Source organism: Buteo buteo, chromosome 32 (genome assembly GCF_964188355.1).
Source record: "Buteo buteo chromosome 32, bButBut1.hap1.1, whole genome shotgun sequence".
NCBI lineage: Eukaryota > Metazoa > Chordata > Aves > Accipitriformes > Accipitridae > Buteo > Buteo buteo.
The window spans coordinates 986,372-1,011,630 of NC_134202.1; the positions used below are offsets into that span (position 1 = coordinate 986,372).

Genomic DNA, 25,259 nt, shown 5'->3' on the forward strand with positions numbered 1-25,259 from the left:
CTTCCCCGCCGGGAGCGCGACAACAACCGCCAACGGCTGGTTCCGCCCGCCGGTCCCGCCCTCCCCTCACGTGACCCGCCGGCCAATCACCTCGCAACGAATGGCAGCGCCGGCCAATGGGCGCCGACACAGCCGGCTCCGTCGGATGAGGCGCCGGGCGGAAGGGCGGGAAGGGAGGGGTGGGGGTGTTGGGTGGGGGGGGTGGGGGAAACTGTGGGGATGAGTGGCGTTCCGCGCCACCAATAGGAGCGGCGCGCCCCGGGTGCCTCCGCCCAATGAGGCCGCGGCGGGGCGGGGCGGGGCGGGTGGGTGATGTCAGCGCCGCCGCCGCCCAATGAGGAGCCGGCTGGTGTCTATATAAGGGCGGCCGGGGGCAGGCCGAGAGGCGCCATTTCGCTGGGACGAGAGGACGGAGCGGGTCGGGCCCCGGTGCGCGCAGGGGGGCGGCCCCAAACCGGATCCATCCTCCGCCGGGCGGCTCAGCCCCCGCCTCCGCGCTCCCCGGAGGGCTCGCCGGACCCTCCCCGGCCTCCGTAGCGACCCCTGCCTGCGGCCAGCAGCGAGGGGGGGGCCCTCCTTTCCCTCCCTCCCTCCCCCCCTCCTCCGTTCCCGTCCTCCCTCCCCTCAGGGAGCCAAGATGGAACCCGAGCGGTGATTTTTCCCCGGTGCAATCCGCTGTCATCCGTCTCCCGGATCGCCGCGGCCCGCCTGATTCCCGGTTTCCGCGGACGCAACCGACTTTCGGCGACGCGGAGAGGCTTGTATTGATCGGATCGCGGAGGATTTAGGAGCCCGGAGGGGGCTCCGAAGAGGGGACCCCCCCCCCCCCGCTACCCCCAGCCCCGCAACAGCCGCTCTCTCCTACCGCCGCCGCCACCTTTCCCGCCCCGCTACGTACCCCCCCTCCGCCCTCCACCTCCCCGCCGCCATTTTCTCTCCGCGCCCCGTTCATGTGAAGGCCGGTGGATGGTCTCGCACCGCCGCCGCTCGCCGCCGCGCCCGGCTGGAGGAACCGCCGCCGCCTGAGGCCCGCCCTGCCCGGGGGAGGGGAGGGGGTACCTGGCTCGTCCCCCCTCCCCGTTGTTCGGTGATGCGCTGACGGGGGAGGGCCCCCCACCGGGCCGGTACCGTCGAACAGTTCGCCGGGCAAAGTGGGGGGGTCGTCGGAAGAGACGGCGGCGGCGGGAGGAGGAGGAGGAGGTGAAGAAGAAGAAGAAGAAGAAGGACGGCCGGGATCGAGGGCCGGGCACGCAGCCGCCGGCATGTTGCAGAATGTGAATCCCCAGAGCAAGTAGGTACCGGCGCCGTAGCGGGGGGGGGGGGAGAGATTGGTGTCACGCGTGGGTTGTGACCGTGGTTGACGGTGGGGGGATGGCGGGGAGCGTGGGGTTACACGGTATTTTGAGGTCGGGCTTTGCCCCGGCTGCTGTTGTCTCTCTGGTGGCCTGGGGACAGGCGGACGGGCAGCGGCTTTCTGTCCACGTTGGTGGGGCTGCGGGTCTCGCCCCCCACGATTTCGTCACTGGGGGCTACCCTGTCCCCCTTCCCAGCGCCGTCCTTGGCACTTGAGCCATGCCCTTGGCGGCTCGGGAGCCCCCGGGGAAAGGTCCCGCTGTGCCAAGCCCTGACGCCCGGGCAAGGCCGGTGGGCGCTGGGTGATAGTGGCGGGGACCTGTGGGTGGCCGTCATGCAGGCCTGTGGGGTGACAAGTCACCCGTGGGGTCAGCTCAGGGCAAGGTGGGGGGGGGTGGGTTCCCCCCGTCCAGGTTTAGGTGTGTGTGAAAGGTGCAGGGGTTGGGCAGGGGCTGGTTTTAGCTGCTGCCCGCATGCTCTGGAAACCTCCCAAGCCTTCGTGTCGGTGTCCTGGGGGTCCCTGGTGCTGCCGTGGCGTGTTCTGGTCGGCCTTGTGACAAGTATTTTCTCTCCTGCGATATTTTGGTACCCTCGTACCGCTCCTGGACTGCCGGTCATTGCCGTAAAACGCTGGTCGTTGCCATAAAACGCTGGCCGTTGCCGTAAAATGCCGGTTTTTGCCCTTAAATTGGCGCAGGAGTCAGTTGTGAGCGTGACGCGGTCATGGCTGCGCCGCCTCCCTGGGTCTGTGAGTCCCTCGAGTCCTGGCCTGTCCCCATGGATGGTTTTGGGTCTTTGCAACCAGGACGGCATCAAGCCGCCCGCGATCTTGGCCCTGGCATTGACATAACGGTCCAGCTGAACCGTGGGGCTTTGTCACATCCCCAAATCCCGCCGGAGCTCCCGGTCCTGGCCTCCAAGAGCTGGCGACACCCGGGTAGTGTCACCGTCGCCTCGACGCGCAGCAGCACCGTCACCGCACCGGCACCGTCACCTCCGCGCGCGGCCCCGCGCGCCGGCTCTTTGTTCGAGGGCGAGCCTGGACCCGTGCCAACCTCTCGGCTCTGGCTGCGCCGGCGCAGGCGGCTCTCCCGGCACCGGCAGGGACCTGGGCAACCGCCTGGCAGCAATTAACGGGTGCAACCGGAGTTCGCTCTCAAATCCCCCCACCCGGACACTGAGGATGGGCGATGGGACCTCACCCACGTCCCGGGAATTTGTAGCTGAGCGCGGCAATGTTTCCGCCCTTAATTGCAATTTTAGGAGCGGTCGGCTCTTTCTGGGGAGGGTTTCTCCTGGGAACCCTGAGGCCCAGCCCTGCCGATTTTTTTTTTTTTCTTTTTTAATAATCATTTTTTTGTTGGCCGAGGCGGTGTTGCGGCAATCCTGGTGCAGAGCTGCCCCGCTAACCCTGTCTCTGCTCCCCTTTCAGGATTCTGGGGGAGGGCAATGCCGGGCTCATGGGCCTGGCGACGGAATCGACCCCCGGCAAGCGGATCCGCAAACCCTCGCTCCTCTACGAGGGCTTCGAGAGCCCCACCATGGCGTCGGTGCCGGCCCTGCAATCCCCCCAGGTGAACCCACCTCCACCGGAGGTTTCCAATCCCAAGAAGCCCGGTCGCGTCACCAACCAGCTGCAGTATCTGCACAAAGTGGTGATGAAGGCTCTGTGGAAGCACCAGTTTGCTTGGCCCTTTCGTCAACCCGTCGACGCTGTCAAGCTGGGCCTGCCGGTAACGAGCCCTGCGGGCGGGTGTGGGAGAAGTTACGGCACCCGGGACGTGCGCGAGTGTGTTTGTCCTCCCCCTCCTGCCCCTCGTTTGCCCCTCACCCCCCCACACCATGCTGGTGTGTGCAGGCAGGGGGTGTTAGGCAGATGTATTGTTAAATTTGGTGCTGCCTGACCCCGGACGTGGTGTGTGTCCCCTGCCCCGACCCCAAGCCTGAGAGTGCCAGGGCCGGCGCCGTCCCCCTCCCGGGGGCTCCGCCACAGAGATGCAGTTGCAGGTGCCTGGGCTGTGCCATACTCGCCCTCTCCTGGGGCCATAACCTGTACCAGCCCCCCACCTCAGCCCCTCGTAGGCGTCCGGGCTGGTCCTGGGGACATCCTCAGAGCAGCTGCCACCCCTCCCTTTTGCCCCGATGTCCCCTACAAAGGTATGGATGAGGTGACGCAGCCGCTCTAGAGGTAACCCGGACGCTTCCCCACCTAATCTCTTGTGCCCTGAATGCGTTTTGCAGATTCCCATCCATGAATTTGTAGAAGACATCTTGTGACCCCAATATTAAACGCCAGCCCCCCCGTGCACCTGTGGCGCCCAAGGAGTTAAAGCCCGGAGGTAATTTCCACGTAGGTTTTGCTCTTAAAATTTAGCGTTAGCTTTCCCTGAGCCCCCATCCCACCTCTCGTGCGGGAGGCGCGCACCTTCCGGATGCCGGGGGTCCGGCCGTTCCCGTAGCGTAGGCTCCCTGTCCCCCCACACCTCCCCGCCCCGGCAGAGCTGGCTGCTCCCCAGGCACCTTAGGGTCCCTCTCGCCCCACCGTGGGTGAAGGGGGACGGTGGCACTCTCGGGTGGGGACCAGGTCCGGAGGCATTTCTTGAACCCCATGCACCCCCTGCCTGCGCTTGGGTGATGAATGAGAGCTGGTGTGTGAGCCGGCGCTTTGCCGGGTGCCCGAGCGACTGCGGAACTGGGGAGGTTGGGGACGCGGGCGCTGTCACCGGTGCGTCCCTGACCACCGGTCCCGTGTCCTTTGTCGGCAGGACTACCACAAGATCATCAAGCAGCCCATGGACATGGGGACAATCAAGCGACGCTTGGAGAACAACTATTACTGGGGGGCTGCGGAGTGCATGCAGGACTTCAACACCATGTTCACCAACTGCTACATCTACAACAAGGTAAGAACCATGCCGGTGCCACCGGCGAGTCCCGTGGTACCTTCTTGGCGAACTCTTGACGTTGCCTCCGGTCTTCCCTGCAGCCCACCGATGACATTGTGCTGATGGCCCAAACCCTGGAGAAGATTTTCCTGCAGAAGGTGGCCCAGATGCCACCAGAAGAGCAGGAGATCGTGGTGCCGGTGGCCAAGAACAGTCATAAGAAGGGAGCGTCCCGGGCAGCAGGTATGGTGACGCCACATGGGACGGAACGACTGCTTGGGGGTGGCAGTGGTGCTAACGGGGCGGGGGGGCTTCTTGTCTTGGCCCAGCGCTCCTGGCGGGACTCACGGCTGCTCAGCAAGTGCCGGCTGTCTCCTCGGTGTCCCACACCGCGGTCTACACCCCAAGCCCTGACATCCCCACCACCATAGTCAACATTCCCCACCCATCCGTGATTTCCGCTCCGCTCCTCAAGTCGTTGCACTCCACTGCCCCGGCCGTCCTGGCTGCGCCCGCTCCCACCCAGCCCGTGGCCAAGGTAGGAGGAGGGCAGACCCTGGCCATGGGGCAGGCTCTGTGGGGCTGGAGTGTGGGGCCGGCTTCCCCCCCCCCCCCCCCCAGCCTCACACGTGGTTCTTTTCCCTTTTCTTTTGACAGAAGAAGGGCGTGAAGCGGAAAGCGGACACCACCACCCCCACCACCACGGCCATCATCGCCACCAGCGGAGAGTCCTCGCCCTCCGCCACGCTCTTGGAGGCCAAGGCGGCCAAGATCCCCGCACGCCGGGAGAGCGGCCGCCCCATCAAACCCCCTAAGAAGGATTTACCGGATTCGCAACAGCACCAGACATCCAAGAAGGGTAAACTATCAGAGCAGCTCAAGTACTGCAACGGGATCCTTAAGGAGCTGCTCTCCAAGAAGCACGCAGCCTACGCCTGGCCCTTCTACAAGCCCGTCGATGCCTCGGCCCTGGGGCTGCACGACTACCACGAGATCATCAAGCACCCCATGGACCTCAGCACCATCAAGGTGGGGCAGGAGAAAGGGGGTGGAGGAGCCTTTTTGGGGGCGGTGCTCTGTGGCTTTCCTGTCTTTTCTCCCACTCCGCGTGGGGACCCGGGAGCTCCTGCTTACCGTTTTCTCTCCCCGTAGCGGAAGATGGAGAACCGGGATTACCACGACGCGCAGGAATTCGCTGCCGATGTCCGGTTAATGTTCTCCAACTGCTACAAATACAACCCGCCTGACCACGACGTGGTGGCCATGGCCCGCAAGCTGCAGGTAAGTGGGGTGGTGGGTGTCCCGACCCCCCCCCACACCCTGCCCGCTCGCCGCGCTGACCCCGCTCCCCTCGCAGGACGTCTTTGAGTTCAGCTACGCCAAGATGCCGGATGAGCCGCAGGACGCCAGCCCGCCCTCGGTGTCGGCCCCGCTTACCGGCGCCCTCTCCAAATCGTCCTCCGAGGAGTCCTCCAGCGACGAGGATGAGGACGACGAGGACGATGAAGACGACGACGAGGACGAGAGCAGCAGCGAGAGTTCATCAGAGAGCGAGGAGAGTTCCGACTCGGAGGAGGAACGTGCCAATCGCTTGGCCGAGCTGCAGGAGCAGGTGAGGGCCGGAGAAGGATCCGTGCCGCTTCCCGGGCCCGCTCCCCACGCCCGCCTCACCCCCTGTCTCCCCCCACAGCTGCGGGCCGTGCACGAGCAGCTGGCTGCCCTCTCACAGGGCCCCGTTTCCAAACCCAAAAAGAAGCGAGAAAAGAAAAAAAAGAAGAAATCGGAGAAGCACAAAGGCCGGGGAGGCGACGAGGAAGCCCGGGCGCGCCAGGCCCAGCTCCGTAAAGCCAAGAAAGCCGGTGGTGGTGGCGGCGGGACTGGCGGAGGCGGCGGTTCCAAGTGAGTGCGGCATCCGCGGCGCTGGGGGGGCGTGGGCACGGGCAGCGGCTGTGATGACACTTTCCCCGGCAGAGCGACCGTGGCGAGAAACCGACTGGAACAAGCCAAACCTTGTCTGAGTGCTGCCAGCCCCGGGGATGGGGGGATTGGAGTTGGTTTGTGGTGGTGGTGGTGGGGTGTTGGATTTTTGGGGCAGCCCTTGATGCCGCTGCGCCATCGATTCTCTCTCGGCAGGAACTCGAAGAAAACGGCTAAAGCGACGTTGCCGCCGCCGCCGGCGCTTTACGATTCAGAGGAAGAGGAGGAGAGCAAACCCATGACTTACGATGAAAAACGTCAACTCAGTTTAGACATCAACAAATTACCGGGCGAAAAATTGGGGCGGGTGGTGCACATCATCCAGTCGCGAGAACCTTCCCTGCGCGATTCCAACCCTGAGGAGATCGAGATCGATTTCGAGACCCTCAAACCTTCGACGCTGCGGGAGTTGGAGCGCTACGTTCTCTCCTGCCTGCGGAAGAAACCCCGTAAACCTTACAGCGAAAGTAAGCGCCGTGGGGTTGACGCCGGGAGGGTGTTGGGGGGCCGGAGGGGGTGGGGGCTGAGTCCCAAACTGAGCCTCCCCCTTTCTCCCTGCAGCCATGAAGAAGCCGGTGGGGAAGACGAAAGAGGAGCTGGCGCTGGAGAAGAAACGGGAGCTGGAGAAGCGGCTGCAGGATGTCAGCGGCCAACTCAATTCCACCAAAAAACCCCCTAAAAAGGGTAAGCGCGTAGCAGATGGCGATGGCCTCCCTGCTTCCTCTTCCGCCTCCCCGCTTCCTCTTCCGTCGTCGCGCACGGCTGAACCTTGCCGCTCTTTTACCTTGCAGCCAGCGAAAAACCGGAATCGGCTCAGCAAGTGGCCGTATCTCGCCTCAGCGCCTCCAGTTCCAGTTCGGATTCCAGTAGTTCCAGTTCCAGTTCGTCATCCTCGGACACCAGCGATTCGGATTCGGGTTAGAGGAATCTCGCGTCTCTCCCCACGATGGCGCGACTGAGCCGGAACACGGGCGGCTTTGGAAAAAAGAGGTTCTGCGGGACCGGATCCAGGTTGAATCGGACTGAGGGGGGGGCCCTTCACCCGGCAGGCAGAGCCCCCTACCCCACCCGGGGCTGATGGGGAGGGGTTGGGGGCAGGGAGGAGGAGGGGGGGAGAGAAGAGGGGGTGAGGGGGGGACCCCAAGTGTTTACAGGCCGGAGGCATTGCAGGGGAAGGGGAGGAGAAAGGGGGGGGGCCCTGGCTGCAGGGTTGGGCCTCCCTCCTCCTCTTCCTCTTCCTCCTCCTCCCCCCCCCCCCCCCAACAGGTTTTACTGTTTGTTGTTTTAGGTTGGGGGGGTTCTTGCTTTTTTTCTTTTTTTTTTTTTTCTTCTTCCCTGACTTGTGGGATTTTTTTCCAAAAAGGGGAAAAATTTGGGGGTTTTTAAGAAAAAAAAAAAAAAAAAAAAAGAGAAAAAAAAATCTTTTAAAAAAGAAGGGGGGGGCAAAGCCCTGGGGCAGGGGAGTGGTTTGAGAGTCCCCAGTTGGGGTTTGCTGGGAGGGGGGGGGGACTAGGACCCCTCCTTACTCAACCCCCCCTCCGGGGGCAGCCGCCGCCCTCCCCTTCCCCTCGTCTGTGGAGGATTTTTAATTTATTGATGCCGCGTTGTGCTGGCGGGGGCCCCGGGGACGCGCCTTGTACATAACACCCCCCCCAACCACATCCCCCCCCCCCCAGCAGACGATCAGGGCAGCATGTTCCCGCGCGGGGAAGGGGGGAGGGAGGGGCCGCCTGTTTTTTTACGTTGACTGTATAATTTTTTTCTACTTGTTTTATTTTGTTTTTTGGGGGTTTTGTTTTACTTTTTCCTTCCCCCTGCCCACTGCCTCCCCCCCCCCTTAGACCCTTAGAGCCGTGTTTTCATCTTATTGTATGTTTCGAACGTTTCGATTCTTTAACATGTAAATAAAGAAAATATTATTCGAGTTGAGCCAGGCTGTCGTGTTGCTCAGCTGTTACCCCCCTCCCAGTTCCATACGTGCAGGAGGAGGGTGCTGCGCCCTTCCCCCCCCCCCTTCCCGTCATTTCCCACTCCCAGAGGGATCCCCAAGCACGGAACACCCCACGCCTGGCTCTCCATCCCTCTTTATTATTCCAAAGTGGCTGTGGGTACGATTCGGAGGGGTGGGGGGGTGGATAGCTGAGGATCATCTGGGGGGTGGGTAGGAAGAGATTCTGGTGATGGAGCAGATCTGCAGGGGCTGGAGTTTGATTTCAGGTGCGCTGCAAGGAGGTGGGGGGGGTGAGAAAGGGGATAAATCAATAATTGTGGGGGGCTGGGGGATGTGGGGTCAGGGGGAGACGGACGTTACCTGCAGCCTGGGGAACGAGGCGCCCTGAAACAGGGAGAGACAAAGTCAGTGTCGGAGCAGGGGCAGAACCGCAGCCCCCACCCCGCGCACAGGAGACACCCCAGGGACCCCCCACCCAGTCTCCCGACGGCTCTCACCTTCTTGCGCATGTAGAGGAAGAGCCCCAGCGCCAGGAAGATGAGCCCCAGCACGAAGCCCCCCACCCCCGTGAGCATCTTGCTCCTGGCGGCGTCCGACTGCACCTCTGCGGGGACGAGAGCAGGGCGTCAGGGCTGGGGGTCTCCCGTCCCACTCCCCAGCGGGACCAGGGGCTTGGGCCCCCACCCAACCAGGCTGCCGGACAGGGCAGGGCCTTACCCCACTGCTGGGTGACGGGGTGCTGCAGGCTGACGTGCTCCACCTGGCACGCGTAGGTGTCCCCGCGCTGCGGGGTGGTTTCCAGCATCACCAGCACCTGGTAGGTCCAGTCTCCGTTCTGGATCACGTCCGTGGACACCACGTGCTCCGTCTCCTCCTGCCCGTTCTTGAACCACTTCACCTCGATCTCCGCGGGGTAAAACCCCGTCACGTAGCAAACCAGCCTGTTGGTCTGGGGCAGGGAGCTCGACTGCATGGGGGAGACCCTCACCTTGGGCTCAACTGGGGGAGAGCGAGAGAGGGCTGGCAAGGGGCTGGCAGAGCCCAGGGGCCACCCTGCGCGCCGGCCCCCAGCCTGCACCAGCGGTCCCCACGCAGGACGTGCCCAGCGAGGGTACGAGGGACTCGCGTCCTGGTGGAAGGGCGCAGGGGCTTTGCCTGGGGCCAGGCCCAAGCACGGCACAGACTCTCTCTCCCCTCCTGCAAGCTCAGGGGCTTGGCGTGGGCCCGTCCCCCAGGGAATGTTCTGGCACACACTCACCTCTCCTCTCCACGAGGAAAGGGGTCGACACCTCATAGTTGTGTCGACACGTGTCCACCGCAGCCTGTGCATCCTCCAGTATGTCCGGTTGGCTGTTCCAGTACTTGGCACTAGGCTCACCCAGGGGGGTGTCAGCCACATAGTGACCCACATCGCTGTCAAAGTGCACCCTCTGCTCCCGGTTGTAGATGTACTTCTCCAGATACCTGACATTCTTATTGCCATTGAGGTGGTGACACTCAAACTTACTCATCTCCTGGAAGAACCCTGTTTGTGCAGGGCGGCAGGTCGTGGGAGGGCAGGTCACCACCATTCTCTTCCCAGCCTCCCCCAGACCCACTCAGCTGCGCTAGGACTGGAGATGGGATCCTGACCCCGCCAGGACTCCGTTTCTCCGACTGGGGAGAGCCGGAGGGGACAGAGCCCAGGGGAAGGGAGGGGCGGGAGGGAGCCAGAGCAGAACCGGGCCAAGAGGCGCTTCCCGGGGTTCAGCGAGGGCGGGGAGCATCATCCCCAAACTGTTTGGGAACCGGGTCTCACCTGGAGCCCACTGCTCCCAGGGCCCGCGGAGGACAGACGACCGGACGAGGGATTCGGTGGGGGCAGCTCTCCCCCACCTGCAGGGTGGTCCCAAGGGCTGGGGGGGGGCCTCTCAGTGGCCCCCCAACCCCAGACCCCCAGGACCTGCCCTCAGGACACGCGTGGGATCCAACCCCACCAACACCCTCCCCGTGCCCCGGCTCTGAGCTCACCTGAGGTCAACTGGCCACCGCCCGGCCGGGCTACCAGCGCCACCAGCGCCACCAGCACGGCCCCAGCTCCCAGGACACGACCGGTCTCCATCGCTGCTCACAGCAGAGGCTGCAAAGGTGCTGGGACCCCCCAGGAGAGCCGGACTCTGCCGCTTTGGGGTACGGCCCCGCTCCTGCCCAGTGCCAGGGCTGGGAGTCCCAGCGAGGACCAGTGAGGAGCGAGGCTGGGCAGCATCACCCGTCACCAGGCAGAGCCGGGCCCCGCTTGGCTCCCGCTGACACTTGGTCCGCGCTGGGGCAGCGACCCCGGGGAGGGGGCTGCCGGCCCCCACCGGCACTGGGGCTCCCCGGCCTCGGCGGCCCCCACCTGCCCCCTCCCCACAGCCCTCTCCGGGGGCGTGCGCGGCCCAAGTTCAACAGTGCAGCCCTGCGGAGCCCTGCCGGAGCGTCCGTCCGTCTGTCTGCTCGGCAGGGTGCTGGGTGCTGGTGCTCTGCCTGGGAACAGCCGAGTCAGAGGCAGGGCTCCCTCCTAGTGGCTGGGCACCTGGGGGGGCCCTGTCCCCCGGCCCCGGGGGCCCCGGCACTCAGCTCCCCAAGAGCGACGCCTGCCCCTCGTCCGGTCCCGCTGCCGGGAGAGGCGATGGCCGGAGGACGGGGCGTCCCGCTGGCGCTGCTGGCAGTGCTGACCCTGCAGGGCGTGGGGGCCGTGAAAGGTGCGTGAGGGCACCGGGGCGCTGGGGTGGTGGGTCTGGGGGCAGAGGTGGGGCGTGGGGTGCCCTGCACCCACGGGGCGGGCGGTGGGGGGCTGGTGTAAGGCTTGGGGCAGGGCCCTGGCCGAGGGGAGCTCCGTCCCTCCATCTCACCCATCCCATGGGTGGACGTGGGCTCCAGGTGCACCCCAGGAAGGCAGGGCAGGGAAGAAGCGGTGGAGGGGGCCAGGACGCTCGTTCCTGGACCTCCCCCGGCCCCAGTCTCCCTGCCCTCCTACCCCCCAGTGCCCCAGCTCGAGGGTCAGGTCCCCGCAGCACCCACCGCTCCTGGGTCTCCTCCCTTCGCAGCGGCGGCTGCGCCCCATGAGGCCTGGCCCAGGCGGGGTTCGTGCGTGGGGCAGGACAGCCAGTGCCCACGTCTTTGGGGCCCCAGGACCGCCACCCCATCCCGCAGCACCTCTGGGGACAGACGCCGGTGGTCCCACAGCCTGTCACCAGCCCCGGCCCCAGGAGATAAGGGAAACCTCCTGGTGGCATGGAGGTGCTGGAGTTGGGGGCTGGGGGCAGAGCGGGTGTCCGAGCGCTCCCTTTCCTGGGGAGGGGCGGGTGTCAGCACCTGCCCAGCCCTGTGGGACCCCTGCGGGAAGGGAGAGAGGGAGGCTCCGGGTGGGCCCTTCTTCTCCCCATCAGGGCTTCCCTGCACCCACGCAGCATCCCCAGGGGGAGCCCGTGGGGAGAGGGGGCGAGCCCTGCGGCAGCGGGAAGGGCACTGACCCTAATGCCTGTCCCTTCCCAGTGCGGCACGTGTTGATCCAGGCCGAATTCTACCAGCGGGCTGAGACGCTGCGGCAGGAGGGCGGCGAGTTCATGTTTGATTTCGATGGGGACGAGATCTTCCACGTGGACCTGCAGAAGACAGAGACCATCTGGCGCCTGCCCGAGTTCGGGAACTTCGCCACCTTCGAGGCGCAGGGAGCTCTGCAGAACATGGCAGTAGCAAAGCAGAACTTGGAGATCATGATTAAAAGGTCCAACCGCTCGCAGGCCACCATCGGTAACAACCCGGCCGCCGCACGGCCAGCGCCTTCACCCCCGGGGACGCTGCCAGGGCTGTCGCTCCCACACCCTGCGGCCCAGCCGCCAGCGGGGTGCACGGCACCCTGCTCCCCTGGAGCGCGTGGGGACGCGGGCACAGCCCCAAGCCGGGCTGCGGGGTCTCCCTGGGTGGGCGGTGGAGCACAAGGGGCCAGGTCGGTGGGGCAGGAGGCCCCAGCCCAGCCCGAGGCAGCGGTGCCTGGCTGACCCGAGACTGCAGTAACCCCTTCTCCATCCCCCGCCAGTGCCACCTGAGGTGACGGTGTTCTCCGAGGACCCCGTGGAGCTGGGGGACCCCAACATCCTGATCTGCTACGTGGACAAGTTCTGGCCGTCCGTCATCACCATCACGTGGCTGAGGAACGGGCAGGTGGTGACGGACGGCGTCCTCGAGACCGTTTTCTACCCCCGGGAGGACCACAGCTTCCGCAAGTTCTCCTACCTGCCCTTCATCCCCACCCGGGGGGACTACTACGACTGCCGCGTGGAGCACTGGGGGCTGCCCACCGCCCTCCTGAAGCACTGGGGTGAGGAGGGGGGCCGCGCTGGGGCCCGGACGCCTGGGTCCCCTCCCCTTGCAGGCAGCGAGGGGGGCTCAGCGCCCCATCCTCACCCACCCTCCCCCCTCCGCAGAACCCCAGCTGCCCCTCCCCGCCTCCGAGAGCACCGAGACCCTGGTGTGCGCCCTGGGCCTGGCCGTGGGCATCGTCGGCATCATCGCGGGCACCATCCTCATCATCAAGGCCATGAAGATGAACAGCGCCCGCAACCAGCGGGGCGTCTTGTGAGGGGGCAGGGCCCAGGGTGCCCTCCCAGCCCCCACCAGCCCTCGCCCTCACGTCCCAGCTGCGTCCCCTCGGCCAAGCCCTGCGCCCCACACGCCTGCCCCGTGTCCCCCCCGCCTTGCCGTGCCCCATGGGCACCCCACTGACCGGGGCTCTGCCTTCCCAGGCTCTGGGGTGCTTCCGAGCAGCAGTAAAGGTGGTTGGGGACAGCCTGGCACCACTCATTCTGTTCATCGGCGCCCCGCTCGCCCTGGTGATACAGTGTGGTGGGGAACAGGGTGACTGGGGGGGCTGTGGGGCTGGCGTGGTGGGTGCCGTGTTGGGGTGCAGGGCGGTGCCCCGTGAGCGGAGCGGCCATCACCAAATGGGCCCCCCGCCACCCCAGGGCCCTGCTCCCCCCCACCACAGCGGGGTCTGGCACCGGGAGGGGGACACGGAGCCACCCACCAGAGCAGGTGAGGGGACTCACGACCCCTCGTCCCCGTCCCCAGCCCTGATCCATCGTAGAGGCAGGCTCTGCCGCCCGCCCCCCCTACCTCCCAGGGGAAGGGGTGTTGGCCCCTCCTCGCAGTGTCCCCCCACCGTCGGCAGCCCCGAGCACGTCTGGTCCCCGCTGAGGACTCGGAGCCCTGTCACGGACTCGTGGGCACAGGGAAGGGAGTGACCCACCCCTGCCCCACTGTCCCCAAACAACCAGGGCCAGAGGATACTGGGACATTTTATTAGGTAGAGCCGGGGGAGCCAAGGGCCACCGTCACAGGGTCCTGGGGACCCCGGGGCTGCAGAGCTGCGACAGCCAAGCTGGGCTGGGATGGGAGGGAGGGGGTGACCCCGGGGATCAGTGGGGGGACGTGGGGCTCTGGGACGGGGCAGCGTGAGGCAGAGGCGACACTGGGGGGCAGAGGATGGACATCAACGGAGCAGACCCGCAGGGGCAGGAGTTCATTCAGGAGCTCTGTGGGGAGAGAAGAGGGGGTGACCACCGGGCTGGGGGACGGCGTGTCCCCAGGGCTCTGCCCCGGCGCTATCGGGGGACACACTCCATACGGACACGCTGCCATTGGGAGCAGGTGGGGACCAGCCCACAAGGGGAGGGTGGAGCAGGGTCGGGGGAGACGGGCAGACATTACCTGCAGCCTGGGGAACGAGGCGCCCTGAAACACGGAGAGACAAAGTCAGCGTCGGAGCAGGGGCAGACCCGCAGCCCCCGCCCCATGCACAGGAGACACCCCAGGGACCCCCCACCCAGTCTCCCGACCGCTCTCACCTTCTTGCGCATGTAGAGGAAGAGCCCCAGCGCCAGGAAGATGAGCCCCAGCACGAAGCCCCCCACCCCCGTGAGCATCTTGCTCCTGGCGGCGTCCGACTGCACCTCTGCGGGGACGAGAGCAGGGCGTCAGGGCTGGGGGTCTCCCGTCCCACTCCCCAGCGGGACCAGGGGCTTGGGCCCCCACCCAACCAGGCTGCCGGACAGGGCAGGGCCTTACCCCACTGCTGGGTGACGGGGTGCTGCAGGCTGACGTGCTCCACCTGGCACGCGTAGGTGTCCCCGCGCTGCGGGGTGGTTTCCAGCATCACCAGCACCTGGTAGGTCCAGTCTCCGTTCTGGATCACGTCCGTGGACACCACGTGCTCCGTCTCCTCCTGCCCGTTCTTGAACCACTTCACCTCGATCTCCGCGGGGTAAAACCCCGTCACGTAGCAAACCAGCCTGTTGGTCTGGGGCAGGGAGCTCGACTGCATGGGGGAGACCCTCACCTTGGGCTCAACTGGGGGAGAGCGAGAGAGGGCTGGCAAGGGGCTGGCAGAGCCCAGGGGCCACCCTGCGCGCCGGCCCCCAGCCTGGACCAGCGGTCCCCACGCAGGACGTGCCCAGCGAGGGTACGAGGGACTCTGGTCCTCGTGGAAGGGCGCAGGGGCTTTCCCCGGGGCCAGGCCCAAGCACAGCACAGACTCTCTCTCCCCTCCTGCGATCTCAGGGGCTTGGCGTGGGCCCGTCCCCCAGGGAAATGTTCTGGCACGCACTCACCTCTCCTCTCCACGAGGAAAGGGGTCACCACCTCGTAGTTGTGGCGGCAGTATGTGTCCACCGCAGCCTGTGCATCCTCCAGTATGTCCGGTTGGCTGTTCCAGTACTTGGCATCAGGCTCACCCAGGGGGGTGTCGGCCACAAAGTGACCCACATCGCTGTCAAAGTGCACCCTCTGCTCCCGGTTGTAGATGTACTTCATCAGATACCTGACATTCTTATTGCCATTGAGGTGGTGACACTCAAACTTACTCATCTCCTGGAAGAACCCTGTTTGTGCAGGGCGGCAGGTCGTGGGAGGGCAGGTCACCACCATTCTCTTCCCAGCCTCCCCCAGACCCACTCAGCTGCGCTAGGACTGGAGATGGGATCCTGACCCCGCCAGGACTCCGTTTCTCCGACTGGGGAGAGCCGGAGGGGACAGAGCCCAGGGGAAGGGAGGGGCGGGAGGGAGCCAGAGCAGAACCGGGCCAAGAGGCGCTTCCCGGGGTTCAGCGAGGGCGGGGAGCATCATCCCCAAACCGTTTGGGAACCGGGTCTCACCTGGAGCCCGCTGCTCCCAGGACCCTCAGAGGACAGACGACAGGACGAGGGATTCGGTGGGGGCAGCTCTCCCCCACCTGCAGGGTGGTCCCAAGGGCTGGGGGGGGGGCCTCTCAGTGGCCCCCCAACCCCAGACCCCCAGGACCTGCCCTCAGGACACGCGTGGGATCCAACCCCACCAACACCCTCCCCGTGCCCCGGCTCTGAGCTCACCTGAGGTCTCCTGGCCACCGCCCGGCCGGGCTCCCAGCACCACCAGCGCCACCAGCACGGCCCCAGCTCCCAGGACACGACCGGTCTCCATCGCTGCTCACAGCAGAGGCTGCAAAGGTGCTGGGACCCCCCAGGAGAGCCGGACTCTGCCGCTTTGGGGTACGGCCCCGCTCCTGCCCAGTGCCAGGGCTGGGAGTCCCAGCGAGGACCAGTGAGGAGCGAGGCTGGGCAGCATCACCCGTCACCAGGCAGAGCCGGGCCCCGCAGGGCTCCCGCTGACACTTGGTCCGCGCTGGGGCAGCGACCCCGGGGAGGGGGCTGCCGGCCCCCACCGGCACTGGGGCTCCCCGGCCTCGGCGGCCCCCACCTGCCCCCTCCCCACAGCCCTCTCCGGGGGCGTGCGCGGCCCAAGTTCAACAGTGCAGCCCTGCGGAGCCCTGCCGGAGCGTCCGTCCGTCTGTCTGCTCGGCAGGGTGCTGGGTGCTGGTGCTCTGCCTGGGAACAGCCGAGTCAGAGGCAGGGCTCCCTCCTAGTGGCTGGGCACCTGGGGGGGCCCTGTCCCCCGGCCCCGGGGGCCCCGGCACTCAGCTCCCCAAGAGCGACGCCTGCCCCTCGTCCGGTCCCGCTGCCGGGAGAGGCGATGGCCGGAGGACGGGGCATCCCGCTGGCGCTGCTGGCAGTGCTGACCCTGCAGGGCGCGGGGGCCGTGAAAGGTGCGTGAGGGCACCGGGGCGCTGGGGTGGTGGGTCTGGGGGCAGAGGTGGGGCGTGGGGTGCCCTGCACCCACGGGGCGGGCGGTGGGAGGCTGGTGTAAGGCTTGGGGCAGGGCCCTGGCCGAGGGGAGCTCCGTCCCTCCATCTCACCCATCCCATGGGTGGACGTGGGCTCCAGGTGCACCCCAGGAAGGCAGGGCAGGGAAGAAGCGGGGAGGGGGCCAGGACGCTCGTTCCTGGACCTCCCCCGGCCCCAGTCTCCCTGCCCTCCTACCCCCCAGTGCCCCAGCTCGGGGGTCAGGTCCCCGCAGCACCCACCGCTCCTGGGTCTCCTCCCTTCGCAGCGGCGGCTGCGCCCCATGAGGCCTGGCCCAGGCGGGGTTCGTGCGTGGGGCAGGACAGCCAGTGCCCACGTCTTTGGGGCCCCGGGACCGCCACCCCATCCCGCAGCACCTCTGGGGACAGACGCCGGTGGTCCCACAGCCTGTCACCGGCCCCGGCCCCAGGAGATGAGGAAGGGAAACCTCCTGGTAGCATGGAGGTGCTGGAGTTGGGGGCTGGGGGCAGAGCGGGTGTCCGAGCGCTCCCTTTCCTGGGGAGGGGCGCGTGTCAGCACCTGCCCAGCCCTGTGGGACCCCTGCGGGAAGGGAGAGAGGGAGGCTCCGGGTGGGCCCTTCTTCTCCCCATCAGGGCTTCCCTGCACCCACGCAGCGTCCCCAGGGGGAGCCCGTGGGGAGAGGGGGCGAGCCCTGCGGCAGCGGGAAGGGCACTGACCCTAATGCCTGTCCCTTCCCAGTGCGGCACGTGTTGATCCAGGCCGAATTCTACCAGCGGGCTGAGACGCTGCGGCAGGAGGGCGGCGAGTTCATGTTTGATTTCGATGGGGACGAGATCTTCCACGTGGACCTGCAGAAGACAGAGACCATCTGGCGCCTGCCCGAGTTCGGGAACTTCGCCACCTTCGAGGCGCAGGGAGCTCTGCAGAACATGGCAGTAGCAAAGCAGGCCTTGGAGATCATGATTAAAAGGTCCAACCGCTCGCAGGCCACCATCGGTAACAACCCGGCCGCCGCACGGCCAGCGCCTTCACCCCCGGGGACGCTGCCAGGGCTGTCGCTCCCACACCCTGCGGCCCAGCCGCCAGCGGGGTGCACGGCACCCTGCTCCCCTGGAGCACGTGGGGACGCGGGCACAGCCCCAAGCCGGGCTGCGGGGTCTCCCTGGGTGGGCGGTGGAGCACAAGGGGCCAGGTCGGTGGGGCAGGAGGCCCCAGCCCAGCCCGAGGCAGCGGTGCCTGGCTGACCCGAGACTGCAGTAACCCCTTCTCCATCCCCCGCCAGTGCCACCTGAGGTGACGGTGTTCTCCGAGGACCCCGTGGAGCTGGGGGACCCCAACATCCTGATCTGCTACGTGGACAAGTTCTGGCCGTCCGTCATCACCATCACGTGGCTGAGGAACGGGCAGGTGGTGACGGACGGCGTCCTCGAGACCGTTTTCTACCCCCGGGAGGACCACAGCTTCCGCAAGTTCTCCTACCTGCCCTTCATCCCCACCCGGGGGGACTACTACGACTGCCGCGTGGAGCACTGGGGGCTGCCCACCGCCCTCCTGAAGCACTGGGGTGAGGAGGGGGGCCGCGCTGGGGCCCGGACGCCTGGGTCCCCTCCCCTTGCAGGCAGCGAGGGGGGCTCAGCGCCCCATCCTCACCCACCCTCCCCCCTCCGCAGAACCCCAGCTGCCCCTCCCCGCCTCCGAGAGCACCGAGACCCTGGTGTGCGCCCTGGGCCTGGCCGTGGGCATCGTCGGCATCATCGCGGGCACCATCCTCATCATCAAGGCCATGAAGATGAACAGCGCCCGCAACCAGCGGGGCGTCTTGTGAGGGGGCAGGGCCCAGGGCTCCCAGCCTCCCCCCAGCTGGACCCTCTGCACCCTCAGTCGGCCTTCACCTTAGCCTCGTGGGAGCTGCTCACCCTGGTGACCCATATGCCTGCTCCACTTCATCAGCACCCCCTTCTCCTGTGCGCAGCACTCGCTGACATGCTGGAGACGGCTCCAGAGCCAGACCTGGCAGAGTCCGGTTCCCACAGGGACTGGGCTGCTTCCCATAGCTGGGGTGAGCTCGGGTGGCACCTCGTCCTGCTTCGGCTCACCCACTGCCAGGGGGAACTGCTGCAGAGTCCGGGACCCTACACTGGTCCCGGTACCCAGCCCCCACCACTGCCATGCTGGGGCTGCCCTGCCCACAGCCCCTGGCCCCACGGCCATCTCCAGCTGGGGACGTGGCGTCTCCTCCCAGCCCAGATGCGGGGTCTCCCCTGCAGACCCCTGAAGGGAGGGGAGGTGTGGCCTACCCCAAAGCTCCCCCTCGGCACACCGTCCTGCACCCTCCACTCCTGCTATGCTGCTTTGTCACCACAATAAAGTGGATTGGGGTTGATCCTGCCATGCAACCCTCACTGTGAGTCCATTCTCTCCATTGCGCTAGGGGGTGACTGCAGCTCTAGAAGCCCCCTCAATGTCTGGGTGATTTATGGGGCAGTGGGTTGTGGGTGTTGGGCAGAGCTCCAGGGATCTAGCTCCAGCTTTTGGGCAGAGGGAAGGGGTAGGGTGACCTCAGGACTCCTGGGTTCTCCCAGCCGATGTAGGTGGGATCTTAGCACCTCTAAAGAGCAGCCCCATGGGGCAGGCACCCATTTGTGGCTCCTGGGGTGACCATAAAGCCCATTGGCAGATAACCATGCTCATGGCAAGGCCAGAAAGGGGCTCTGGGACAGCCCGACCCATCCTACTGTACCACAGAAATCAGCAGCATCCCTGGGGCAGGTGGCTCTCTGGTGAACTGGGTGTGGGCAGAGCCAACGCCGGTCAGGGCCGAGACCCTGGGCAGGGGAGTCTTCGCTGGGTCCACCAGCACCCAGGGAGGCTGCATGGGATGGCTGGGCTCCACACCGCCAGCGTTCACCCCATGGGTGCGAGGGCGTGTGGCTGACCCCCTTGCAGGGCTAGGATGATACAGAGGGGGAACAGGCAAACTACAGGTGATGAGACCAGTTCATCTGACAGCCCTGTTCCCGCAGGCATTGTTCCCTGTCATGCACACACACACACGTGCACACACGCGTGTACTCAGGGCAGTGGAGGGGAACACTGCAGCCATACCCAAGAGCCATTAGTTGGGGCAGAGGGGGAGCAAAGCTGGATCTTGCCCTCAGCCAGACGAGTTCTCCCAGCAGCAGCTTTGCCTGGTAACTGGTGACACCGCAGCCCTGCTCGGGAAGTCTGTGACAATGCCTGTCCTGGTTCCCCTTTCCTTCCCCATCACCGCCTGGGTGCATGGAGTCTACACACGAGGCTTGTGCATGTGGGGTGGGGGTGGTGGGGTGCCCTGCAGGCTCCGTGGGGCCCAGCACAGCCTCCGTGCAGAGGCTGGGCTGGAGGCCTTTGGTGCTGGAGCTCCAGGTTATGCCCACGACCAGGTCTGAGCCCACAGGGCAGGGACATGCTAAGCCCCAGGTGCGTGAGCCTCACGCTCAAGGATTGAGACAGAGGCACAAATCGGCAAAACCGCCATTGCTGTGGGGCTGCAGAGGAGAAGCAGGCACTGAGGAAACCCCCAGACAAGGAGCAAATCCGTCCTGGGATGTAGACAAGGCAGCACAGTGGCTCAGGGCCCACTTCCCTCCTTGCCGGGAGCGGAAGAGGAAGATGCGGCTGGAACAGAAAGTGGATGACGTGCGGCGGGGAGGATGTGAAACCTGGCTACCTCGCACATGGGTGGCATGCTGGGGTCGCGTGGGGATACTAGAGGCGTCACTCTGAGCCCCCGGTGGGAAGCACTGGAAGGGGGCACAGCTGCAGATCAGTCCAGTGTAGGGCCTGGTGGCAAGCAGACCTATTGCTCTGGGGCCTGAATAAAAATCTACCTGGAGATAACCATTTCTAGGACAAAAAATATAAATAGCAGCAACAGCCAAGCCCCCACCCCCAGCATCACATGGTGGTGATCAAACGGGAGCCGCTGTCCCTCCAGGGCAGATCTGGGGCTGGCCCCCACAGTGGATGCATCTCCCTGCGACCCACGTGCTGAGGGGGCTCAGCCCTGAGCTCAGCCCTGGGGAGCACCGGCACACCTTGGGGACACGGCCAGAGCAGAGAGGGTCAGCTGCTGCTGGGGACGTGAGGCTTGTCCTCCCCTCTGGCAAAGGCACAACAAGCACCCTCAACCTCAGGAGGACACTCGTGGTCCTGACATGAGATGCCAGCAGGGAGGGAGAAAGGGAATCAGTTTGGAAAGCGGATACAGTCCTGCACGGGTTGCAGGTAGTGCTGGCGGCGCAGGGCTCGCCAGAGGCTCCTGCCTCGGCCACGCAGACCCAGAGCCCAAAGGTGGCACATCCTGACAGATGGATCCCAAAACGGCTGCTGCTTGTTGCTGCCGGGTTTGGGTATGTGCGGGGGCTGGAGCCAGTGCAAGAGCTGCCGGGGGGGGCTCCTGGCTGAGCCCCAGCTCCCACCCTGCCAGCTCCCAGAGGAACCCGGGTGCCCCGACCCAGCAAGGCCGGGCCAAGGGCTCACCTGCCTGGAGCAGGCAGGTCCCCGCAGCAGATGCTGCTGGCCCCACACGCTGGGACCAAGACCTCAGTTGTCTGGAGTCTGCCGGAGACTGATGATGCAGCCAAGTGCTGCTTGCTGACTGGTTGGGCTGGGGGTTACTGGAGGGCAAGGAGAGCAGGCAGGGCCCTTTCCCCGAAATGCTGGCGTGCCCCATGGCGGGGACAGTGGCTTTGGTGGAAATCCCCTGTCTCTCGGGGGGGGGGGGGGGGCAGGGGGTGCAAGCAGGCAGGACGGACAAACGGAGCCTCTGCTGGGCTGCCAGGCAGCTCTCACCTCACCCCAAGGACGCCAAGCCCCGCAGCGTCAGGGGTCTGAGGCCAGGAGGGGATCACTGGCACACCAAGCTGAGCGGCCACAGCACCAGCTTGCACACAGGGGTGTCCAATTTAATCGGGCAGCACCCCATGGGGAGTCAACTCCCTCGAGACTTTTGCCAACTCCAGCCATCCCCTCTGGCTGTGCTGGAGCTGTCTGGACAGGAGCCTCACGACGCTGTTAGCAGCCAGGCGGGAGCTGGTGCTTCCATCCCTTGTGCTGCTGACACGCAGCCCCCACGGTTAAGGTAGCCTGTGTTTGGGTCACACAACCTCCCCACCCCCAGCCCCATGCCAGGGCTCCCCTCTGCCTTCTTGAGAGCTCAGGGGTGTCATGGGAAGGGGGAAATGGGTCCGAATGGTGCCAGGGGATTTCCAAGGGAAGGTTGCCCCCGCCCCCAGGGCTGCCATGTCACCAGTTACCAGGGGAAAAGTTGTGAGGGAAGACCAGAGCCCAGAAACTGGCAGAGCTGAGCGAGCAGGACAGTGCCCTCACCCTCCCTGCATATTCCCCCTGCACTAGAATGACACCCCCACCAGGGATGGTATAGTGCCACCAATGCTCTGGAGTGGGAGAGACTAAAATCCCCCCAAAGGCTCAAACAGCCTCTTACTACTGTCAGAATAGCTGCAGCTGCAGGAAGCAGGAGGGTGATGGCACATGAGTGTGGGGTGGGAAAGAGAAGAGACATGTCTCCCCCCACCCTTGAGCCACCCTGTGCCCCAGTGCTGGGTCTGGACTCCCACCCTGGAACAGAGCCAGACAAGCACGATGCTGAGCTGGGAGCTGTCCCCAGTCCCATAGACCACTGCACAGGAGAGCTGCAAGCAGCAGATTTACCCCACAAAGGGGAAGCACCTTTCAGGGGTCCTGGCCCTGGGACCCCCGCAAAGCCCACCCCATCCCACTGACACCACGGTGCCGTGGGCAGGAACGCGATGCTGGGAAGTGGGGCGGGGTGGCAGCGCAGCAGCCCTGGCATGCACCAGGACCAGTCCAGGCCCTTTGGACTCAGCAGCACTTTGCCCTGACTGCAAGGGGCACAGAGCAGCTCCAGGCACCTTCTCCCTCTCCAGGCCTTGCCCAGGGCAGTACCACTCCCACCCAAGAACAGGCCCAAGTCCGTTCCAACGCATAGCGCTGGAGCAGTCTCTGGCAAACCGGTGTGTGGCGAGCACAGGCAAGGCAGCACGACAGGAGTTACGGGGTCCTGGTGGCTTCATTACAAATCTACCCTCTGTCACAGTGCCTAGCAGAGCTCCCTTCGTTTCGAGGGAACCTGACGGTAACAAGTGGCTCCTGAAAGCTCCCTGAAAACTCATTTCCACCCAGACCTACTGGAACCAAGGCCACCTCCCTGCCACGCCGCCACCCTCTGGTCCAGCCTGTCCCTTGCATGCAAGGTTTTGCTCCTCCTCACTTTTAGGGTTTTCATGTGTCAGGCCCCTCCTGGGCCAGCACTTTCTAAGCTTCAACACGGAGACCCCCACTTGCCTTGCCGAGCTGCCCGTTGAGGGACGCAGGAAGGCAAATGCTCTCTTTTTGCCTTGAGACCACACCTGCCGCAGTGGAAGAGCTTTTCGTTATTACATGCATCATAGATGCCGAGAGATCCCTCCAACAGCAGCCACATTCAGCATCTCCCTGCCTATGCAACACCAGCCAGCAACTCGCTTCTTGCCTGCTGAAAGGCAGACGGCTGGTGGTAAACGATGGTGCCTCTGAGAGAGACAGAGCAGTCGGGTGACACCCAGATGGACAGCGCTGTCTCCTTGGCTCAGTGTTTTTCACAATGCCTGAACACTGGTTTGGCCAAGTGTTATCTTCCCTGCTCGGTTTTTAAGCGCCTGTAATGGCGTTTGGGACACAGCACCTCAGGGAAGATCACAGAATCTTAAAATGGTTTAGGGTTGGAAAGGACCTTTAAATGTCATCTAGTCCAACCCCGCTGCCATGAGCAGGGACATCTTCAACTAGATCGGGTTGCTCAGAGCCCCATCCAGCCTGACCTTGAATGTTTCCAGGGATGGGGCATCTACCACCTCCCTGGGCAACCTCTGCCAGTGTCTCACCACCCTCAGTGTAAAAAATTTCTTCCTTACATCTAGTTGGAATCTCCCCTCTTTAAGTTTAAAACCATTAACCCTTGTCCCATTGCTACAAGATGAGCGAGGTGCCAATCCTCCCTCTGCGCCCCTTCCACCAGCAAGGCAGAGCGTCCCTGCCCTAACCCAAACAGCCCTGCCTTTGTCACCACATCCTCTCGCACAGCCACGGCGCAACCTCCGGCAGCGGCTACGGCCATCACGCTCTGCCAACCCAGCTGCCCGCCCTCAAACCCTGCCTGCCCGGCGCTTGCCTGCACAAAGAGCGCTTTGACTGCGGCCAGCCCCGCCTTGGCGGGCTTCACAGCTGCGCAAACGGTCGTTCCACCCTAGAAGCGTGTTTTGGGGGGACATTTTTACCACAGAAGCCCGCCTGCTCCTCATGGACACGACACCAGCGGCTTCCCCACCTCAGTCTCCCCCTCAGGGGGAAGGGGACGCCGCGGCTGGGCGTACGACTCGCCTCACCTCGGCCGGCGGTGCCCTCGCTCTAACGGCAGCCCCGAGCGCCGCTGCCCGCCGGGGAAAGGGAGCGGCCCGGGCGGCGGCTGGGACCGGCCCGGCGCCCCCCAGCGACCGTTACCGACATTGTCCCTCACAGAGCTGCCGCTTCCCGCCCTTTTCTCCCTCATCACGGGGCTGCCGCTTCCCGCCCTTTTCTCACCCCTCAGGCTGCTGCCGCTTCCCGCCCTTTTCTCCACTCACGTTGCTGCCGATTCCCACCTTTTTTCCTTCCCTCACGCTGCTGCCGCTTCCCGCCCTTTTCTCCACTCACGTTGCTGCCGATTCCCACCTTTTTTCCTTCCCTCACGCTGCTGCCGCTTCCCGCCCTTTTCTCCACTCACGTTGCTGCCGATTCCCACCTTTTTTCCTTCCCTCACGCTGCTGCCGCTTCCCACCCTTTTTCCCTCCTCACGCTGCTGCCGCTTCCTGCCCTTTTCTCCACTCACGTTGCTGCCGATTCCCGCCTTTTTTCCCTCCTCACGCTGCTGCCGCTTCCTGCCCTTTTTCCCTCCTCAGGCTGCTGCCACTTCCCGCTCTTTTCTCCCCTCACATTCCTACTGCTTCCCACCCTTTTCTCACCTCTCACATTGCTGCTCTTTCCTGCCCTCCTTCTCCCGCCAGGCTGCTGCCACTTCCCGCTCTTTTCTCCCCTCACGTTGCTGCCACTTCCCGCCTTTTTCTTACCCCCAGGCTGCTGCTGCTTCCTGCCCTTTTATCCCCTCAGGCTGCTGCCACTTTCCACCCTTTTCTCCCCCTCACGTGGCTGCCACTTCCCATCCTTTTCTCACCCCTGAGGCTGCTGCCACTTCCCGCCCTTTTTCCCTCCTCACGTTGCTGCTGCTTCCTGCCCTTTTTCTCCCCTCACACTGCTGCAACTTCCCACCTTTTTCTCCCCTCATGGTGCTCCCGTTTCCCACCCTTTTCTCACCCCTCACGCTGCTGCTGCTTCCCGCCATTTTCTCCCCTCATGTTGCTGCCGCTTCCCACCCTTCTTCCCCCCTCAGACTGCTGTCACTTCCTGCCCTTTTCTCCCCTCACGCGCCTGCCGCTTCCCATCCTTTTCTCACCCCTCGGGCGCTTCCGTTTCCCGCTCTTTTCTCCGCTGATGTTGCTGCTGCTTCCCGCCTTTTTCTTACCCCTAGGCTGCCATCGCTTCCCACCCTTTTCTCCCCCCCATGCTGCTGCTGCTTCCCACCCTTTTCTCCCCTCACCTTCCTACTGCTTCCCGCCCTTTTCTCACCCCTCAGCCACTCTCACTTCCTGCCCTTTTTCTCCCCTCACTCTGCCGCTGCTTCCCGCCCTTTTCTCCCCTCGTGGGGCTGCCGCTTCCCACTCTTTTCTCCCACTCATGCTGCTGGCCATTCCTGCCCTTTCCTCCCCTCATGTTGCTGCCACTTCACACCCTTTTCTCCCCCCTCACTCTGCTGCTTCTTGCCTTTTTGCCCCCTTGTGC

General features: G+C 65.0%; 5 protein-coding genes across 8 annotated transcripts; 3 read left to right on the top strand and 2 right to left on the bottom strand.

Moving 5' to 3' along the window:
• Positions 1 to 378: 378 nt before the first annotated feature.
• BRD2 (bromodomain containing 2) lies at positions 379 to 8,144 on the top strand. Of its 4 annotated transcripts, none has more exons than XM_075019087.1 (12): positions 379 to 1,291; positions 2,786 to 3,086; positions 4,119 to 4,256; positions 4,340 to 4,481; positions 4,568 to 4,776; positions 4,896 to 5,267; positions 5,391 to 5,519; positions 5,596 to 5,850; positions 5,968 to 6,137; positions 6,372 to 6,682; positions 6,777 to 6,899; positions 7,007 to 8,144. In XM_075019087.1, exons 1-12 carry the CDS (start codon positions 1,263 to 1,265, stop codon positions 7,135 to 7,137), a joined length of 2,310 nt encoding a protein of 769 aa, XP_074875188.1. In that variant the 5' UTR covers positions 379 to 1,262; the 3' UTR covers positions 7,138 to 8,144. The 4 variants fall into 4 exon arrangements, with proteins under 4 accessions (XP_074875188.1, XP_074875187.1, XP_074875190.1 ...); XM_075019086.1 differs by having other exon boundaries at positions 382 to 1,291; positions 5,929 to 6,137; XM_075019089.1 differs by lacking the exon at positions 379 to 1,291 and adding an exon at positions 3,595 to 3,703 and having other exon boundaries at positions 2,874 to 3,086; positions 5,929 to 6,137.
• LOC142026269 (class II histocompatibility antigen, B-L beta chain-like) lies at positions 7,604 to 10,374 on the bottom strand. The gene is made up of 6 exons (XM_075019225.1): positions 10,177 to 10,374; positions 9,425 to 9,691; positions 8,884 to 9,165; positions 8,664 to 8,770; positions 8,527 to 8,550; positions 7,604 to 8,437 (listed from the first exon to the last, which is right to left on the bottom strand). The coding sequence occupies exons 1-6, from the start codon at positions 10,265 to 10,267 to the stop codon at positions 8,429 to 8,431; spliced, it is 780 nt and encodes a 259-aa protein (XP_074875326.1). The 5' UTR covers positions 10,268 to 10,374; the 3' UTR covers positions 7,604 to 8,428.
• A 360-nt stretch (positions 10,375 to 10,734) lies between these two features.
• Positions 10,735 to 12,997, top strand: LOC142026271 (HLA class II histocompatibility antigen, DR alpha chain-like). The gene is made up of 4 exons (XM_075019229.1): positions 10,735 to 10,889; positions 11,683 to 11,940; positions 12,227 to 12,508; positions 12,615 to 12,997. Exons 1-4 carry the CDS (start codon positions 10,817 to 10,819, stop codon positions 12,767 to 12,769), a joined length of 768 nt encoding a protein of 255 aa, XP_074875330.1. The 5' UTR covers positions 10,735 to 10,816; the 3' UTR covers positions 12,770 to 12,997.
• A 483-nt stretch (positions 12,998 to 13,480) lies between these two features.
• On the bottom strand, positions 13,481 to 15,789 carry LOC142026268 (class II histocompatibility antigen, B-L beta chain-like). Its single transcript, XM_075019224.1, has 6 exons — positions 15,552 to 15,789; positions 14,796 to 15,065; positions 14,254 to 14,535; positions 14,034 to 14,140; positions 13,897 to 13,920; positions 13,481 to 13,721 (listed from the first exon to the last, which is right to left on the bottom strand). Exons 1-6 carry the CDS (start codon positions 15,640 to 15,642, stop codon positions 13,713 to 13,715), a joined length of 783 nt encoding a protein of 260 aa, XP_074875325.1. The 5' UTR covers positions 15,643 to 15,789; the 3' UTR covers positions 13,481 to 13,712.
• Positions 15,790 to 16,055: 266 nt separating this feature from the next.
• Positions 16,056 to 18,718, top strand: LOC142026272 (HLA class II histocompatibility antigen, DR alpha chain-like). Its single transcript, XM_075019230.1, has 4 exons — positions 16,056 to 16,264; positions 17,061 to 17,318; positions 17,605 to 17,886; positions 17,993 to 18,718. Exons 1-4 carry the CDS (start codon positions 16,192 to 16,194, stop codon positions 18,145 to 18,147), a joined length of 768 nt encoding a protein of 255 aa, XP_074875331.1. The 5' UTR covers positions 16,056 to 16,191; the 3' UTR covers positions 18,148 to 18,718.
• The last annotated feature ends 6,541 nt before the right edge of the window (positions 18,719 to 25,259 follow it).

Excerpts from the sequence above, each read along its gene's own strand:
- LOC142026271 (XM_075019229.1), top strand. The coding sequence starts at position 10,817 with ATGGCCGGAGGACGGGGCGTCCCGCTGGCGCTGCTGGCAGTGCTGACC. Across the intron at positions 10,890-11,682 it reads GGGCGTGGGGGCCGTGAAAG|TGCGGCACGTGTTGATCCAG; the intron begins GTGCGTGAGGGC and ends GTCCCTTCCCAG. Across the intron at positions 11,941-12,226 it reads CCGCTCGCAGGCCACCATCG|TGCCACCTGAGGTGACGGTG; the intron begins GTAACAACCCGG and ends ATCCCCCGCCAG.
- LOC142026269 (XM_075019225.1), bottom strand. The coding sequence starts at position 10,267 with ATGGAGACCGGTCGTGTCCTGGGAGCTGGGGCCGTGCTGGTGGCGCTG. Across the intron at positions 9,692-10,176 it reads CGGTGGCCAGTTGACCTCAG|GGTTCTTCCAGGAGATGAGT; the intron begins GTGAGCTCAGAG and ends CTGCACAAACAG. Across the intron at positions 9,166-9,424 it reads TTTCCTCGTGGAGAGGAGAG|TTGAGCCCAAGGTGAGGGTC; the intron begins GTGAGTGTGTGC and ends GCTCTCCCCCAG.
- LOC142026272 (XM_075019230.1), top strand. The coding sequence starts at position 16,192 with ATGGCCGGAGGACGGGGCATCCCGCTGGCGCTGCTGGCAGTGCTGACC. Across the intron at positions 17,319-17,604 it reads CCGCTCGCAGGCCACCATCG|TGCCACCTGAGGTGACGGTG; the intron begins GTAACAACCCGG and ends ATCCCCCGCCAG. Across the intron at positions 17,887-17,992 it reads CGCCCTCCTGAAGCACTGGG|AACCCCAGCTGCCCCTCCCC; the intron begins GTGAGGAGGGGG and ends CCCCCTCCGCAG.
- BRD2 (XM_075019086.1), top strand. The coding sequence starts at position 1,263 with ATGTTGCAGAATGTGAATCCCCAGAGCAA. Across the intron at positions 4,777-4,895 it reads CCACCCAGCCCGTGGCCAAG|AAGAAGGGCGTGAAGCGGAA; the intron begins GTAGGAGGAGGG and ends TTCTTTTGACAG. Across the intron at positions 6,683-6,776 it reads CCGTAAACCTTACAGCGAAA|CCATGAAGAAGCCGGTGGGG; the intron begins GTAAGCGCCGTG and ends TTCTCCCTGCAG.
- LOC142026268 (XM_075019224.1), bottom strand. The coding sequence starts at position 15,642 with ATGGAGACCGGTCGTGTCCTGGGAGCTGGGGCCGTGCTGGTGGCGCTG. Across the intron at positions 15,066-15,551 it reads CGGTGGCCAGGAGACCTCAG|GGTTCTTCCAGGAGATGAGT; the intron begins GTGAGCTCAGAG and ends CTGCACAAACAG. Across the intron at positions 14,536-14,795 it reads TTTCCTCGTGGAGAGGAGAG|TTGAGCCCAAGGTGAGGGTC; the intron begins GTGAGTGCGTGC and ends GCTCTCCCCCAG.